The sequence below is a fragment of the Phyllopteryx taeniolatus genome, unplaced genomic scaffold (assembly GCF_024500385.1).
Source record: "Phyllopteryx taeniolatus isolate TA_2022b unplaced genomic scaffold, UOR_Ptae_1.2 contig_24, whole genome shotgun sequence".
NCBI lineage: Eukaryota > Metazoa > Chordata > Actinopteri > Syngnathiformes > Syngnathidae > Phyllopteryx > Phyllopteryx taeniolatus.
The window spans coordinates 2,223,915-2,239,564 of record NW_026903162.1 but is presented as its reverse complement, the minus strand read 5'-3'; the positions used below and the strand labels follow the sequence as shown (position 1 = coordinate 2,239,564).

At 42.8% G+C, this 15,650-nt stretch overlaps 2 protein-coding genes across 2 annotated transcripts; both read right to left on the bottom strand.

Moving 5' to 3' along the window:
- Nucleotides 1–33: 33 nt before the first annotated feature.
- On the bottom strand, nucleotides 34–2,276 carry LOC133473314 (zinc finger protein 691-like; the record flags this gene model as incomplete). The annotated part of the gene is given in 4 exon segments (XM_061764951.1): nucleotides 34–837; nucleotides 839–1,325; nucleotides 1,327–1,683; nucleotides 2,107–2,276. Coding segments are annotated over 4 exon segments (1,047 nt in total), but the record flags the coding sequence as incomplete, so codon positions are not given.
- An 8,798-nt stretch (nucleotides 2,277–11,074) lies between these two features.
- LOC133473313 (zinc finger and SCAN domain-containing protein 2-like) lies at nucleotides 11,075–13,920 on the bottom strand. Its single transcript, XM_061764949.1, has 2 exons — nucleotides 13,478–13,920; nucleotides 11,075–12,638 (listed from the first exon to the last, which is right to left on the bottom strand). The coding sequence occupies exons 1-2, from the start codon at nucleotides 13,665–13,667 to the stop codon at nucleotides 11,902–11,904; spliced, it is 927 nt and encodes a 308-aa protein (XP_061620933.1). The 5' UTR covers nucleotides 13,668–13,920; the 3' UTR covers nucleotides 11,075–11,901.
- Nucleotides 13,921–15,650: the final 1,730 nt, after the last annotated feature.

Sequence of the window (15,650 nt, the reverse complement as noted above, 5' to 3'; positions counted from 1 at the left end):
TGTTTTATTATTACAAGGGTTGTACTGGAAAAGACACACAAAAAATAGAATATTCTGGAAAAAAAACATCTTTTGCTCTTGAAAAAATATATAACTTTATTTCCACAATAATAGGCCTTAGAAGAAAATAAAATACTTTTTCATTTAGGGATATCAGATTCATGTAATGCATAGGTGTCAAACTCAAGCCCCAGGGACCAGATGCGGCCCGCGACATCATTTTATGTGGCCCATGAAAGCAAATCATGCCGGTCAACGTCTGTGATTTTTGCTAAATTCTGTACCCAAATTCCAAATTGTCATAATAATAAAAAATCATGTTGAGATAATGCATTTTTTTCTGTTACCAAACCCTTCTTCCACAGTAACATAAATAATACTTGAACGATTTTTATCCTTGTCTTCTGATGTCAAAACTAGTTATCCCTCAATTTGTTGTGTAATGGTAATAATGTGATTGGGTGATTAAACATTTATATGGTTTCACTGTTCCAATGGCCCTCTGAGGGAAATCATTACTACAATGCGGCCCGAGACAAATACGAGTTTTGACACCCCTGATGTAATGAAACGAAATTTCGGACCAAAGCTATGGTAGGGAGGGCTAATTGGTTTATTATGTTGTTGTTGTGCCCTGCGATTGGCTGGCGACCGGTTCAGGGTGTACCCCGCCTCCCGCCCAAAGATAGCTGAGATAGGCTCCAGCAAGCCCGCGACCCTAGTGTGGATAAGCGGTAAATAGAAAATGGATGGATGGATGTTGTTGTTGTGTGTGTGTTAAGCTGATACTTACGAGGGGGCGTGTTATTGCACACACCGCAACTGAACATTACTGTATCTCACCAGTGTGCGTGCTTCTGTGTTGGGAAAATGATGAAAGTGAATTGAAGCTTTTGTTACAGACTAAGCACGAAAAAGGTTTCTCGCCACTGTGAGTTCTTCTGTGTCGGGCAAATGATGAACGCAAACTGTAACGTTTGTTGCAGACTAAGCACAAAAAAGGTTTCTCGCCAGTGTGTGTTCTTGCATGTGCTTTCAAAGTTTCATTTTGTGTGTATCTTTTACCGCACGCTGAGCATCTGAAAGGTTTCTGCCCAGTGTGTCTCCTCATGTGTTTGATCAATGCCGAGGCACCAGTAAAACATTTGTTGCAGATTGAGCAGGAATATGTTTTTTCTCCACTGTGCGTCCTCGTGTGGGCCGTCAAATTTCCCTTATGACCGAAACTTTTCCCACACACTGAACACATGAAAGGTTTCTCTCCCGTGTGAATTCTCGAGTGTTTGATTAGTGCACTGCTGTAGTGAAATGTTTTGTCACACTGAACATTTCCAGCGTTTTTTGTCAGCGTGACATGTTATCTCAATCTTCAGGTGTTCCTCATCATCAGTTTCAGGAGAGTGTGACATTATGTCTTCACTATCCGACAATGGCGCTAAGAGGTTGTCAGCTTGTGATCCTCCATCACCTTCTTCTTCACCCTCGTCATCGGCCTTCAAAGAAACACCAGTCAATGGCAACTTGGTGATATCGGCCTTCCCCTCCTCCTCTTCCTCTTTAATGGGTGGGGCCTCGGCCTCCTGCGGTTTCAACCTGGAGAGCAACGCTTTCTGCTCAGAGGGAAGATATTCTTTCCTGGAACTTTTTGCAGGACAAAGACAAACATGGTTTGTACGGGTACAACTCAACAAATTAGAACTTTGTCAAAAGCTACATTTAATGATATAGTTCAATTCAAAAAGTGAAAGTAATATTATAGCGATGCACCACACACATTCAGAGTGAAATATTTATTTTGGGTATAATTTTCATGATTATAGCTTAATAGCAAACGAAACCCCAAAATTCACCATCTCTCGAGACTGCCATATTACGTAATATCAATGGAAATTATTTTTAAGGCTGAAATTTGCTCACTGAAAAGTATTTGCCCAAATGCTTAAATAATCTATATAACAAAAAAAACACGAAGCTATTTTTTTTATCCTCATAAGTATTCTAATATGAAATTTGGCCTTCAGGGTGAAAAACTTATTTGCTTGTGTGAGTAGTGAAAGAGAAAGTCAACAAACGTGAGAGGAAACAATACACACACCTCTGCGGAACACCACTTGGGGCTTGAAAACAGCGTCCAGTAGTTGACGTTGTCTTTCGTTCTCCTCTTTTGTTCGGCGAAGTTCCTCCTCGTACTCTGCTATCGTTCTTTCAAACACGACAACTATTTCTTCCACAGCCGCACTTAGTCGCTGATTTAGCAGCGCTCTCAGCGTTTCACTTTACACATTTTCACACGAGTAAAATCACTGCGGTCAAGCCAGCCTCCACTCGAAAAGTAGCAGTCAAGCCAGCCGCCCCTAATTTTGTTCATACTAGGCATTACGGTAATAGGTCACCAACACGCGGCGAAGCCACCATCAAAATAAAAGCTTCCCAATAATACGGACGTCAGTGCTCTTCGGTTTAGGAATGCAACAAGCAAAGTTAATTTGAATCTTGAAATACATTACATACATACATTAAAAAAATTACTTTATTTGATATCTTAGGACAAATAAATGGTAATGGGCTCCACTTATATAGCGCTTTATCTACATCATCACAGTGCCAAAAGCGCTTTACAAAGCCTCACATTCACACACACATTCATAAACCAATGCTGCCATGCGAGGCACTGCCAGGCCCACTGGGAGCAAATCAGGGTTCAGTGTCTTGCCCAAGGACACTTCGACATGCGAACAGTCGGACCAGGCATTCGAACATGTTCTACCTACTGAGCCAAGACAAGTCCAGATCTGTGTGACAGACCACCAAGGACTCCATGAAAAGAGGTTTGATGAAGATCTGATATTGTATTTCAAAATAAACATCTCTGAAAACTGCATATGTTGCTTTCATTACCCCTGATTGAAAAAATCTGTTAAATCTTTTTAATGAGATATCGCAACACCGGTCCAGTTCTGGGGGACACTACACCACCCCAGGTCTCCAACAAAAGAGGTCCCATCAAAATCTGATGTGGCATTTCAAAATAAAAGTCTACTGAAATTGGTGTATTTCACTGCCATGATCACGGATTTCAAAAACTCTTTAAAAAAAACCTCCTAGTTATCAGAACACCAGACCAGTTCTGGGGGACACTACACCACCCCAGGTCTGCAACAAAAGAGGTCCCATCAAAATCTGATGTGGCATTTCAAAATAAAAGTCCAATGAAATTGGTGTATTTCATTGCCATGATCACGGATTTCAAAAATTCTTTAAAAAAAACCTCCTAGTTATCACAACACCAGACCAGTTCTGGGGGACACTACACCACCCCAGGTCTGCAACAAAACAGGTCCCATCAAAATCTGATGTGGCATTTCAAAATAAAAGTCCATTGAAATTGGTATATTTCACTGTCACGGATTTCAAAAATTCATAAAAAAAAACGTCCTAGTTATTACAACACCAGACCAGTTCTGAGGGACACTACACTACCCCAGGTCTCCAACAAAAGAGGTCCCATCAAATCTGATGTGGCATTTCAAAATAAAAGACTCTTGAAATTGGTGTATTTCACTGCCATGATCACGGATTTCAAAAATTCTTTAAAAAAAAACTCCGAGTTATCACAACACCAGACCAGTTCTGGGGGACACTACACCACCCCAGGTCTGCAACAAAACAGGTCCCATCAAAATCTGATGTGGCATTTCAAAATAAAAGTCCACTGAAATTGGTGTATTTCACTGCCATGATCACAGATTTCTAAAATTATTTTAAAAAAAACTCCTAGTTATCACAACACCAGACCAGTTCTGGGGGACACTACACCCCCCAAGATCTGCAACAAAAGAGGTCCCATCAAAATCTGATGTGGTATTTCAAAATAAAAGTCCACTGAAATTGGTGTATTTCACTGCCATGATCACGGATTTCAAAAATTCTTTAAAAAAAACCTCCTAGTTATCACAACACCAGACCAGTTCTGGGGGACACTACACCACCCCAGGTCTGCAACAAAAGAGGTCCCATCAAAATCTGATGTGGCATTTCAAAATAAAAGTCCACTGAAATTGGTGTATTTCATTGCCATGATCACGGATTTCAAAAATTCTTAAAAAAAAACCTCCTAGTTATCACAACACCAGACCAGTTCTGGGGGACACTACACCACCCCAGGTCTGCAACAAAACAGGTCCCATCAAAATCTGATGTGGCATTTCAAAATAAAAGTCCATTGAAATTGGTATATTTCACTGTCACGGATTTCAAAAATTCATAAAAAAAAACGTCCTAGTTATTACAACACCAGACCAGTTCTGAGGGACACTACACTACCCCAGGTCTCCAACAAAAGAGGTCCCATCAAATCTGATGTGGCATTTCAAAATAAAAGACTCTTGAAATTGGTGTATTTCACTGCCATGATCACGGATTTCAAAAATTCTTTAAAAAAAAACTCCGAGTTATCACAACACCAGACCAGTTCTGGGGGACACTACACCACCCCAGGTCTGCAACAAAACAGGTCCCATCAAAATCTGATGTGGCATTTCAAAATAAAAGTCCACTGAAATTGGTGTATTTCACTGCCATGATCACAGATTTCAAAAATTATTTAAAAAAAAACTCCTAGTTATCACAACACCAGACCAGTTCTGGGGGACACTACACCCCCCAAGATCTGCAACAAAAGAGGTCCCATCAAAATCTGATGTGGTATTTCAAAATAAAAGTCCACTGAAATTGGTATATTTCACTGTCATGTTCACGGATTTCAAAAATTCATAAAAAAAAAATCTCCGAGTTATCACAACACCAGACCAGTTCTGAGGGACACTACACCACCCCAGGTCTGCAACAAAAGAGGTCCCATCAAAATCTGATGTGGCATTTCAAAATAAACGTCCACTGAAATTGGTGTATTTGATTGCCATGATCACGGATTTCAAAAATTCTATAAAAAAAACCTCCAAGTTATCGCAACACCAGACCAGTTCTGGGGGACACTACACCACCCCAGGTCTGCAACAATACAGGTCCCATCAAAATCTGATGTGCCATTTCAAAATAAAAGTCCACTGAAATTGGTATATTTCACTATCATGATCACGGATTTCAAAAATTCTTAAAAAAAAATCTCTTAGTTATCACAACACCAGACCAGTTCTGGGGGACACGACACCACCCCAGGTATCCAACAAAAGTGGTCCCACCCAAATCTGATGTCCATCCATCCATCCATTTTCTACCGCTTATTCGAGGTCGGGTCACGGGGGCATTAGCTTTAGCAGGGACGCCCAGACTTCCCTCTCCCCAGCAACTTCATCCAGCTCTTCCTGGGGGGATCCCGATGCGTTCCCAGGCCAGCCAAAGGATGTAGTCTCTCCAAAGTGTCCTGGGTCGTCCCCGTGGTCTCATCCCGTTGGGACGTGCCCGGAACACCTCACCAGGGAGGCGTCCGGGAGGCATCCGAATCAGATGCCCCAGCCACGTCATCTGGCTCCTCTCGATGTGAAGGAGCAGCGGCTCTACTCTGACATCCTCTCGGATGACCGAGCTTCTCACCCTATCTCTAAGGGAGAGCCCGGACATCCTGCAGACGAAACTCATTTCGGCCGCTTGTATCCTGGATCTCGTTCTTTCGGTCACGACCCACAGCTCGTGACCATAGGCGAGGGTAGGAACGTAGATGAACCGGTAAAGCGAGAGCTTCGCCTTTCAGCTTAGCTACTTCTTCACCACAACGGATCGATACAAAGTCTGCGTCACTGCAGACGCTGCACCGATTCGCCTGTCGATCTCCTGTTCCATTTTTCCCTCACTTGTGAACAAGACCCCAAGATACTTGAACTCCTCCACTTGGGGGAGGATCTCATCCCCGACCTGAAAAGGGTACGCCACCCTTTTCCAACTGAGGACCATGGTCTCAAATTTGGAGGAGCTGATTATCATCCCAGCCGCTTCACACTGCGAACTGCTCCAGTGAGAGTTGGAGTTGGAGGTCACGGCTTGATGAAGCCAACAGAACCACATCATCTGCAAAAAGCAGAGATGCAATACGGAGACCACCAAACCGGACCTTCTCTACGCCTCAGCTGCGCCTAGAAATTCTGTCCATAAAAGTTATTAACAGAATCGGTGACAAAGGGCAGCCTTGGCGGAGTCCAACCCTCACCGGAAATGAGTCCGACTTACTGCCAGATATGCGGACCAAACTCTGACTCCGATCGTACAGGGACCAAACAGCCCATATCAGGAGGTTCGGTACCCCATACTCCCGAAGCACCCCCCACAGGACCCCCCGAGGGACACGGTCAAAAGCCTTCTCCAAGTCCAAAAAACACATGTAGACTGGTTGGGCGAACTCCCATGCACCCTCGAGGACCCTGCCAAGGGTGTAGAGCTGGTCCACTGTTCCACGGCCAGGACGAAAACCACACTGCTCCTCCTGAATCTGGGATTCAACTTCACAATGAACCCTCCTCTCCAGCACCCCCGAATAGACCTTACCAGGGAGGCTGAGGAGTGTGATCCCCCTGTAGTTGGAACACACACTCCGGTCCCCTTTTTTAAAAAGGGGACCACCACCCCAGTCTGCCAATCCAGAGGCACTGTCCCCGATGTCCACGCGATGTTGCAGAGGAGTGTCAACCAGGACAGTCCTACACCATCCAGAGCCTTGAGGAACTCCGGGCGAATCTCATCCACCCCCAGGGCCTTGCCACTGAGGAGCGTTTTAACCACCTCGGTGACCTCAACCCCAGAGATAGGAGAGCCCGCCTCAGAGAATCCAGACTCTGCTCCCTCATGGGAAGGCGTGTCGGCGGAATTAAGGAGGTCTTCAAAGTATTCTCCCCACCGACTCACAACATCCCGAGTTGAGGTCAGCAGAGCCCCATCCCCACTATACACAGTGTTGGTGGTGCACTGCTTCCCCCTCTTGAGGCTCCGGATGGTGGACCAGAATTTCCTCGAAGCCGTCCGGCCTGGATGCAAGCGGCCGAAATGAGTTTCCTCCGCAGGGTATTCTGGCTCTCCCTTAGAGATAGTGTGAAAAGCTCGGTAATCCGGGAAGAGCTCAAAATTGAGCTGATGCTCCTCCGCATTGAGAGGAGCTAGATGAGGTGGCTGGGGCATCTGATTCGGATGCCTCACGGACGTCTCCCTAGTGAGGTGTTCCGGGAATGTCCCACCAGAAGGAGACCCCGGGGACGTCCCAGGACACGGTGGAGAGACTACGTCTCTCGGCTGGCCTGGGAACGCATCGGGATACCCCCGGAAGAGCTGGATGAAGTTGCTGGGGAGAGGGAAGTCTGGGCGTCCCTGCTAAAGCTACTGCCCCCGCGACCCGACCTCGGATAAGCGGTAGAAAATGGATGGATGGATGGACATCAGATTCGGGTGGGACCACTTTTGTTGGATACCTGGGGTGGTGTAGTGTCCCCCAGAACTGGACTGGTGTTGTGATAACTAAGATATTTTTTTTAAAGAATTTTTTAAATCCGTGATCATGACAGTGAAATATACCAATTTCAGTGGACTTTTATTTTGAAATGCCACATCAGATTTTGATGGTCTTTTGTTGGAGACCTGGGGTGGTTTAGTGTCCCCCAGAACTGGTCTGGTGTTGTGATAACTCGGAGATTTCTTTAAAGAATTTTTGAAATCCGTGATCATGACAGTAAAATATATCAATTTCAGTGGACTTTTATTTTGAAATGCCACATCAGATTTTGATGGGACCTCTTTTGTTGCAGACCTGGGGGGGGGGGGGGGGGGGTGTAGTGTCTCCCAGAACTGGTCTGGTGTTGCGATAACTAGGAGATTTTTTTTTTTATAATTTTTGAAATCCGTGAACATGACAGTGAAATACACCAATTTCAGTGGACTTTTATTTTGAAATGCCACATCAGATTTTAATGGGACCTCTTTTGTTGCAGACCTGGGGTGGTGTAGTGTCCCCCAGAACTGGTCTGGTGTTGTGATAACTAGGAGAATTTTTTTTAAAGAATTTTTGAAATCTGTGATCATGGCAGTGAAATACACCAATTTCAGTGGACTTTTATTTTGAAATGCCACATCAGATTTTGATGGGACCTCTTTTGTTGCAGACCTGGGGTGGTGTAGTGTCCCCCAGAATTGGTCTGGTGGTTTGATAACTAGGAGATTTTTTTAAAATAATTTTTTAAATCCGTGATCATGGCAGTGAAATACACCAATTTCAGTGGACTTTTATTTTGAAATGCCACATCAGATTTTGATGGGACCTCTTTTGTTGGAGACCTGGGGTGGTGTAGTGTCCCCCAGAACTGGTCTGGTGTTGTGATAACTAGGAGATTTTTTTTAAAGAATTTTTGAAATCCGTGAACATGACAGTGAAATACACCAATTTCAGTGGACTTTTATTTTCAAATGCCACATCAGATTTTGATGGGACCTCTTTTGTTGCAGACCTGGGGTGGTGTAGTGTCCCCCAGAACTGGTCTGGTGTTGTGATAACTAGGAGATTTTTTTAAAATAATTTTTGAAATCCGTGATCATGGCAGTGAAATACACCAATTTCAGTGGACTTTTATTTTGAAATGCCACATCAGATTTTGATGGGACCTCTTTTGTTGGAGACCTGGGGTGGTGTAGTGTCCCCCAGAACTGGTCTGGTGTTGTGATAACTAGGAGATTTTTTTTAAAGAATTTTTGAAATCCGTGAACATGACAGTGAAATACACCAATTTCAGTGGACTTTTATTTTCAAATGCCACATCAGATTTTGATGGGACCTCTTTTGTTGCAGACCTGGGGTGGTGTAGTGTCCCCCAGAACTGGTCTGATGTTGTGATAACTAGGAGATTTTTTTAAAATAATTTTTGAAATCCGTGAACATGACAGTGAAATACACCAATTTCATTGGACTTTTATTTTGAAATGCCACATCAGATTTTGATGGGACCTCTTTTGTTGGAGACCTGGGGGGGGGGGTGTAGTGTCCCCCAGAACTGGACCGGTGTTGCGATATCTCATTAAAAAGATTTAACAGATTTTTTCAGTCAGGGGTAATGAAAGCAACATTTGCAGTTTTCAGAGGTTTTTATTTTGAAATACAATATCAGATCTTCATCAAACCTCTTTTCGTGGAGTCCTTGGTGATCTGTCACAGAGATCTGGACTTGTCCTGCGATACCAATGGGATTATGTTGGGGTGGCTTTGGCTCAGTAGGTAGAACAGGTTCGAATGTCTGGTCCGACTGTCCGCATGTCGAAGTGTCCTTGGGCAAGACACTGAACCCTAATTTGCTCCCAGTGGACCTGGCAGTGCCTCACATGGCAGCAGTCGCCCATTGGTTTATGAATGTGTGTGTGAATGTGAGGCTTTGTAAAGCGCTTTTGGCACTGTGATGATGTAGATAAAGCGCTATATAAGTGGAGCCCATTACCATTTATTTGTCCCAAAATATCAAATAAAGTATATTTTTTAATGTATGTATGTAATGTATTTCAAGATTCAAATTAACTTTGCTTGTTGCATTCCTAAACCGAAGAGCATTGACGTCCGTATTATTGGGAAGCTTTTATTTTGAAGGTGGCTTCGCCGCGTGTTGGTGACCTATTACCGTAATGCCAAGTATGAACAAAATTAGGGGCGGCTGGCTTGACTGCTACTTTTCGAGTGGAGGCTGGCTTGACCGCAGTGATAAAATCACAACACTTTCCACCCAAACGCGATCTCGGCTTAGCGATGTCTTTGGTGGTAGATAACATGCTAAACTTGAAGCGTAAGAAGCTTCAAAGTGCACTATGACGAATTTGGTCAGATACAAAACATTAACTGTGACGGTAGCAAACTACAGAAATTCGTATATATTTAAGAAAGCAAAAGAAAACAAGATTAAACGACGTCCAGTGGTCATGGTTACATGGACGACGTCTTGTCCACTGTTGTCGCTTGCCTTTTAATTTCCGGTTGACACAGTGCATGCATTCTAGTGCATTACTGCCCCCCTGAGGTGTGAGTGTGTGTGCACAATATCTTATGTTACAGTAGCGGGATAAATCATGGCTAAACGAAGTGTTCAAATTGTCCCACTGGCTGTGGTGCAAAGAATATTATTTTTTCTTCACAGTTTCGGAATTTACTCTGAAAAAGAGAGCAAATTCCTTTAATTTTAAGTGAAAATATTTGCTTTTCAAAAGATGAATAGCGCTGATAAAATGTAATATTGAGTAAAAGTCATACTGCATGCAATCATATTATTAAAGTCAAAGTTTAACAAGAAAGTAATATTTCAACTAATTTAGGTGAATTTCAAAAAATACAACGGTATTGTTTTATTATTACAACTATTGTACTGGAAAAGACACAAAAAATAGAATATTCTGAAAAAAAAAACATCCTTTGTTCTTGAAAAAATATATAACTTTATTTCCACAATAATAGGGCTTAGAAGAAAATAAAATACTTTTTCATGCAGGGCTATCAGATTCATGTGATGAAACGAGATTTCGGACCAAAGCTAAGGCAGGGAGGGCTAATTGGTTTATTATGTTGTATTTTTTTTTAATGGCATGCCAGTGCCCAACTGTAGATATGCACTTTTTTACTCTTGAAAAAAAAAAATAATATTTTTGAACGATTTCACGTAATAAATTATTGCAATTTATTTTGCAGACCCTGAGCCAGCGGCGTCGTTAGGCCGATTTTAGGGGTGATTCAGCACACATTTGATCGGAATAGAGACACCAGATGAGACCTGAAATCTTTAATCGGAATGATTTCAATCAGAATGAAACAAAATTCTGCATGTAAACCCAGCTATTGCCTTTGTTGTCTTACTGGCTTTGGTTGTGTGATGCTGTAAATACGCTTCAGCCATTAAATGCTGTAAAAGTCATGAGCGTTTGTGTTTTGAAGGATTCTGCTGAATTGATGACCCAGCAGCAGTTACAAGGGCGATGACGTGGGGGTCAAACTCAAAGCTCAGGGGTCCAAACTGGCCAACCAAATATTTTGTTTTGTGGCTCACTAGTGTAAATCAAGTGTATCTACTACTAGCTAAATGGATCTATTCTATTTATTTTGACAGAAAATCTGTAACAAAATTGGATATTTATTTTCACAGATACTATTCCAAACATCTTTTCCCTCCAAATCCACTTTTAACATAAACAACAGTTAAAGCATACTTAAATATATAGTTGCCACTGTTTTCCATGACTTCTGATTTCAAAATCCTCATTTTCATGTTATCACGGCAAACTGCAGCATTTGCACAATCGCCGTTGTGTCACAGTTATCGCACTACTGATCCGCTTACATTTCTCAGTGACTCTCTGTATGTTTATTTCCTTAATGTAGACTAAAAAAAAAATAATAATTCTATTCTATACTTGCCAACAAAGAGGAGCCCTTAAGTCAATAAAAATTTGAAAACACAATTGTTTGTGTGGTACTAGTTTAAGGAGACTTTTTTTTTTTTTTAACTCTTGTGATTTAGTTGAAGAGCAGACCACATTTTGTGACTCATTTATGCAGTAATTTAAGGGTTGAGATACTTTTTTCCTCCCAATCTACGTTTAGGTCGAAAGATTATAGGAGGCCTGCGACACCGATCATCTCCCACGTACAATGACGTCCTTTCGTCCCTTGCAAAGAGACTCAATTCATCCTCTGAAAATGAACAAGTGAATGGAATATTAATGAGGGAGTTTCCACATTTTTGAGAACATGTGTCAGATCTGCTCATCAAAGTCATGTCCTCATGAATTGCATTACAACCACCATGAACGAATGAAAGTCAAAGTTTCTCAAAGTCTTGAAAGTCCCGCAGCTTCATTTTACCGCTACATACTTGTGTGTGTGTGTGTGCCAAGCCGATACTTATGAGGGAACGTGTTATTGCACACACCCGCAACTGAACATTACTGTATCTCACCAGTGTGAGTTCTTCTGTGTCGGGCAAATGATGAACGCGAACTATAACTTTTGTTGCAGGCTAAGCACAAAAAAGGTTTCTCGCCAGTGTGTGTTCTTGCATGTGCTTTCAAAGTTTCATTTTGTCTGTATCTTTTACCGCAAACTGAGCATCTAAAAGGTTTCTCTCCAGTGTGTCTCCTCGTATGTTTGATCAACGTTGAGCTACCAGTAAAACTTTTGTTGCAGATTGAGCAGGAAAACGGTTTTTCTCCAGTGTGCGTCCTCGTGTGGGCCGTCAAATTTCCCTTATGAGCGAAACTTTTCCCACACACTGAACACATGAAAGGTTTCTCTCCTGTGTGAATTCTCGAGTGTTTGATTAGTGCACTGCTATAGTGAAATGTTTTGTCACACTGAGAACATTTCCAGCGTTTTTTGTCAGCGTGACATGTCATCTCACTCTTCGGGTAATCCTCATCATCAGTGTCAGGAGAGTGTGACGTTATTATGTCTTCACTATCCGACAATGGCGCAAAGAGGTTGTCAGCTTGTGAACCTCCATCACCTTTTTCTTCACCCTCGTCGTCGGCCTTCAAAGAAACACCAATCAATGGCAACTTGGTGATATCGGCCTTCTCCTCCTCCTCTTCCTCTTTAATGTGTGGGGCCTCGGCCTCCTGCGGTTCCAACTTGGAGATTGACGCCAGCTGCTCAGAGGGAAGATATTCTTTTCTGGAACTTTCTGCAGGACAAACATGGTTTGTACAGGTACATCTCAATAAATTAGAACTCTGTCAAAAGCTAAATTTAGTAATGTAGTTCAATTATATTTAATGGTATAATATAAAATTCACCATCTCTCGAGACTGCCATATTACGTAACAATCAATGGAAATGACTTTTAAGGCAGAAATTAGGCAGGAATTTGCCCTCTGAAAAGTATTTGCCCAAGTGCTTAAATAATCAATATAACGTAGGAGTACGGCAATAAAAACTTTTCTACCATATTCTAATTTATTGAGATGTGCCTGAAAAAGTCAATTGTCGACTGTGAGCCAGACATCATGAATACCATCCATCCATCCATTTTCTGAGCCGGTTCTCCTCACTAGGGTCGCGGGCATGCTGGAGCCTATCCCAGCTGTCATCGGGCAGGAGGCGGGGTACACCCTGAACTGGTTGCCAGCCAATCGCAGGGCACATAGAAACAAACAACCATTCACACTCACAGTCATGCCCACGGGAAATTTAGAGTCTCTAATTAATGCATGTTTTTGGGATGTGGGAGGAAACCGGAGTGCCCGGAGAAAACCCACGCAGGCACGGGGAGAACATGCAAACTCCACACAGGCGGGGACGGGGATTGAACCCCGCACCTCAGAACTGTGAGGCTGACGCTCTAACCAGTCGGCCACCGTGCCGCCATCATGAATACCGTGCATGGAAAAAAAATAACGAAGCTATTTTTCATCCTCATAAGGATTCTAATATGAAATTTGGCCGTGAGGGTGAAAACCTTATTCGCTTGTGTTAGTGGTGAAAGAGAAAGTCAACAAACGTGAGAGGAAACAATACACAAACCTCTGCGTAACACAACTTGAGGCTTGAAAACAGCGTCCAGTAGTTGACGTTGACGCTCGTTCTCCTCTTTTGTTCGACAAAGTTCCTCCTCGTACTCTGCTATCGTTCTTTCAAACACGACAACTATTTCTTCCACAGCCGCACTTAGTCGCTCATTTAGCAGAGCTCTCAGCGTTTCCACTTTACACATTTTCGCACGATAAAATCACAACACTTTACACCCAAACGCGATCTCGGTTTAGCGATGTCTTTGGTGGTAGATAACGTGCTAAACTATAGAATCTTAAGAAGCTTCAAAGTGCACTATGACGACTTTGGTCAGATACAAAACATTAACTGTGACGGTACCAAACTACAGAAATTCGTATATATTTAAGAAAACAAGACTAAACGGCGTCCATTGATCATGGTTACACGAACGACGTCTGGTACGCTGTTGTCGCTTGCCTTTTAACTTCCGGTTCACACAATTCATGCATTCGAGTGCATTACTGCCCCCCCTGAGGTGTGACTGTGTAATTACACACAATATCTTCCGGTACATCTGTCTCACTTTCAGAAAGTAAAGCCTTGTCAAACTGGTGGCCCGGGGGCCAGATCCGGCCCGCCACATAATTTTATGTGGCCTGCGAGAGCAAATCAAAATTGCTCATTGTGTTCTGGTGTAATACCATTGGGTTATTTGCATGTTTTTATTGGCTTCTGATTTAAAAACTGGCTATTCATCAATGTGTTGTGCATACTGTATGTAACTACAGTATAGGAGGTAATCTTTCACTTATATGGGTTCACAGTTGTCGCGGCCCTCTGAATGAAGTCATAACTACGATGACGGCCCGTGACAAAAAGGAGTTTGACACCACTGAAGTAAAGGATGCATAAAAGCAATACAGTAGCGGGAAAAATCATGGGTAAAGGAAGCTCCCAAAAATCAAGATATTTAATGTTCAAACTGATAAACTTGATTGTTTTTAGCAAATAATCATTAACTTAGAATTTTATGACTGCAACAGGTTCCAAAAAAGCTGGGACAGGTGGCAAAAAAGACTGAAAGTTGAGGAATGCTCATCAAACACCTGTTTGGAACATCCCACAGGTGAACAGGCTAATTGGGAACAAGTGGGTGCCATGATTGGGTAGAAAAGGACCTTCTCTGAATTGCTCAGTCATTCACAAGCAAAGATCGGGTGAGGTTCACGTCTCTGTGAACAAGTGCGTGAGAAAATAGTCGAACAGTTTAAGGACAATGTTCCTCAACGTACAATTGCAAGGAATTTAGGGATTTCATCATCTACGTTCCACAATATAATCAAAAGGTTCAGAGAATCTGGAGAAATCACTGCATGGAAGCGGCAAGGCCGAAAACCAACAATGAATGCCCGTGACCTTCGATCCCTCAGGCGGCACTGCATCAAAAACTGACATCAATGTGTAAAGGATATCACCACATGGGCTCAGGAACACTTCATAAAAACAATTTCAGTAAATACAGTGCGACACTACATCCGTAAGTGCAACTTGAAACTCTACTATGCAAAGCAAAAGCCATTTATCAAAAACACCCAGAAACGCCACCAGCTTCTCTGGGCCCGAGCTCATCTAAGATGGACTGATGCAAAGTGGAAAATTGTTCTGTGGTCCGACGAGTCCACATTTCTAATTGTTTTTGGAAATTGTGGACGTCGTGTCCTCTGGGCCAAAGAGGAAAAGAACCATCCGGACTGTTATGGACGCAAAGTTCAAAAGCCAGCATCTGTGATGGTATGGGGCTGTGTTAGTGCCAATGGCATGGGTAACTTACACATCTGTGAAGGCACCATTAATGCTGAAAGGTACATACAGGTTTTGGAGAAACATATGCTGCCATCCAAGCAACGTCTTTTTCACGGACGCCCATGCTTATTTCAGCAAGACAATGCCAAACCACATTCTGCACGTGTTGGAACAGGGTGGCTTCTTAGTAAAAGAGTGCGGGTACTACACTGGCCTGCCTGCAGTCCAGACCTGTCTCCCATTGAAAATGTGTGGTGCATTATGAAGTGTAAAATACGACAACGGAGACCCCGGACTGTTGAACAGCTGAAGCTGTACATCAAGCAAAAATGGGAAATAATTCCACCTACAAAGGTTTAACAATTAGTGTCCTCAGTTGCCAAGCGTTTATTGAAAGTTG

Excerpts from the sequence above, each read along its gene's own strand:
- LOC133473313 (XM_061764949.1), bottom strand. The coding sequence starts at position 13,667 with ATGTGTAAAGTGGAAACGCTGAGAGCTCTGCTAAATGAGCGACTAAGT. Across the intron at positions 12,639-13,477 it reads TCAAGTTGTGTTACGCAGAG|AAAGTTCCAGAAAAGAATAT; the intron begins GTTTGTGTATTG and ends TTTGTCCTGCAG.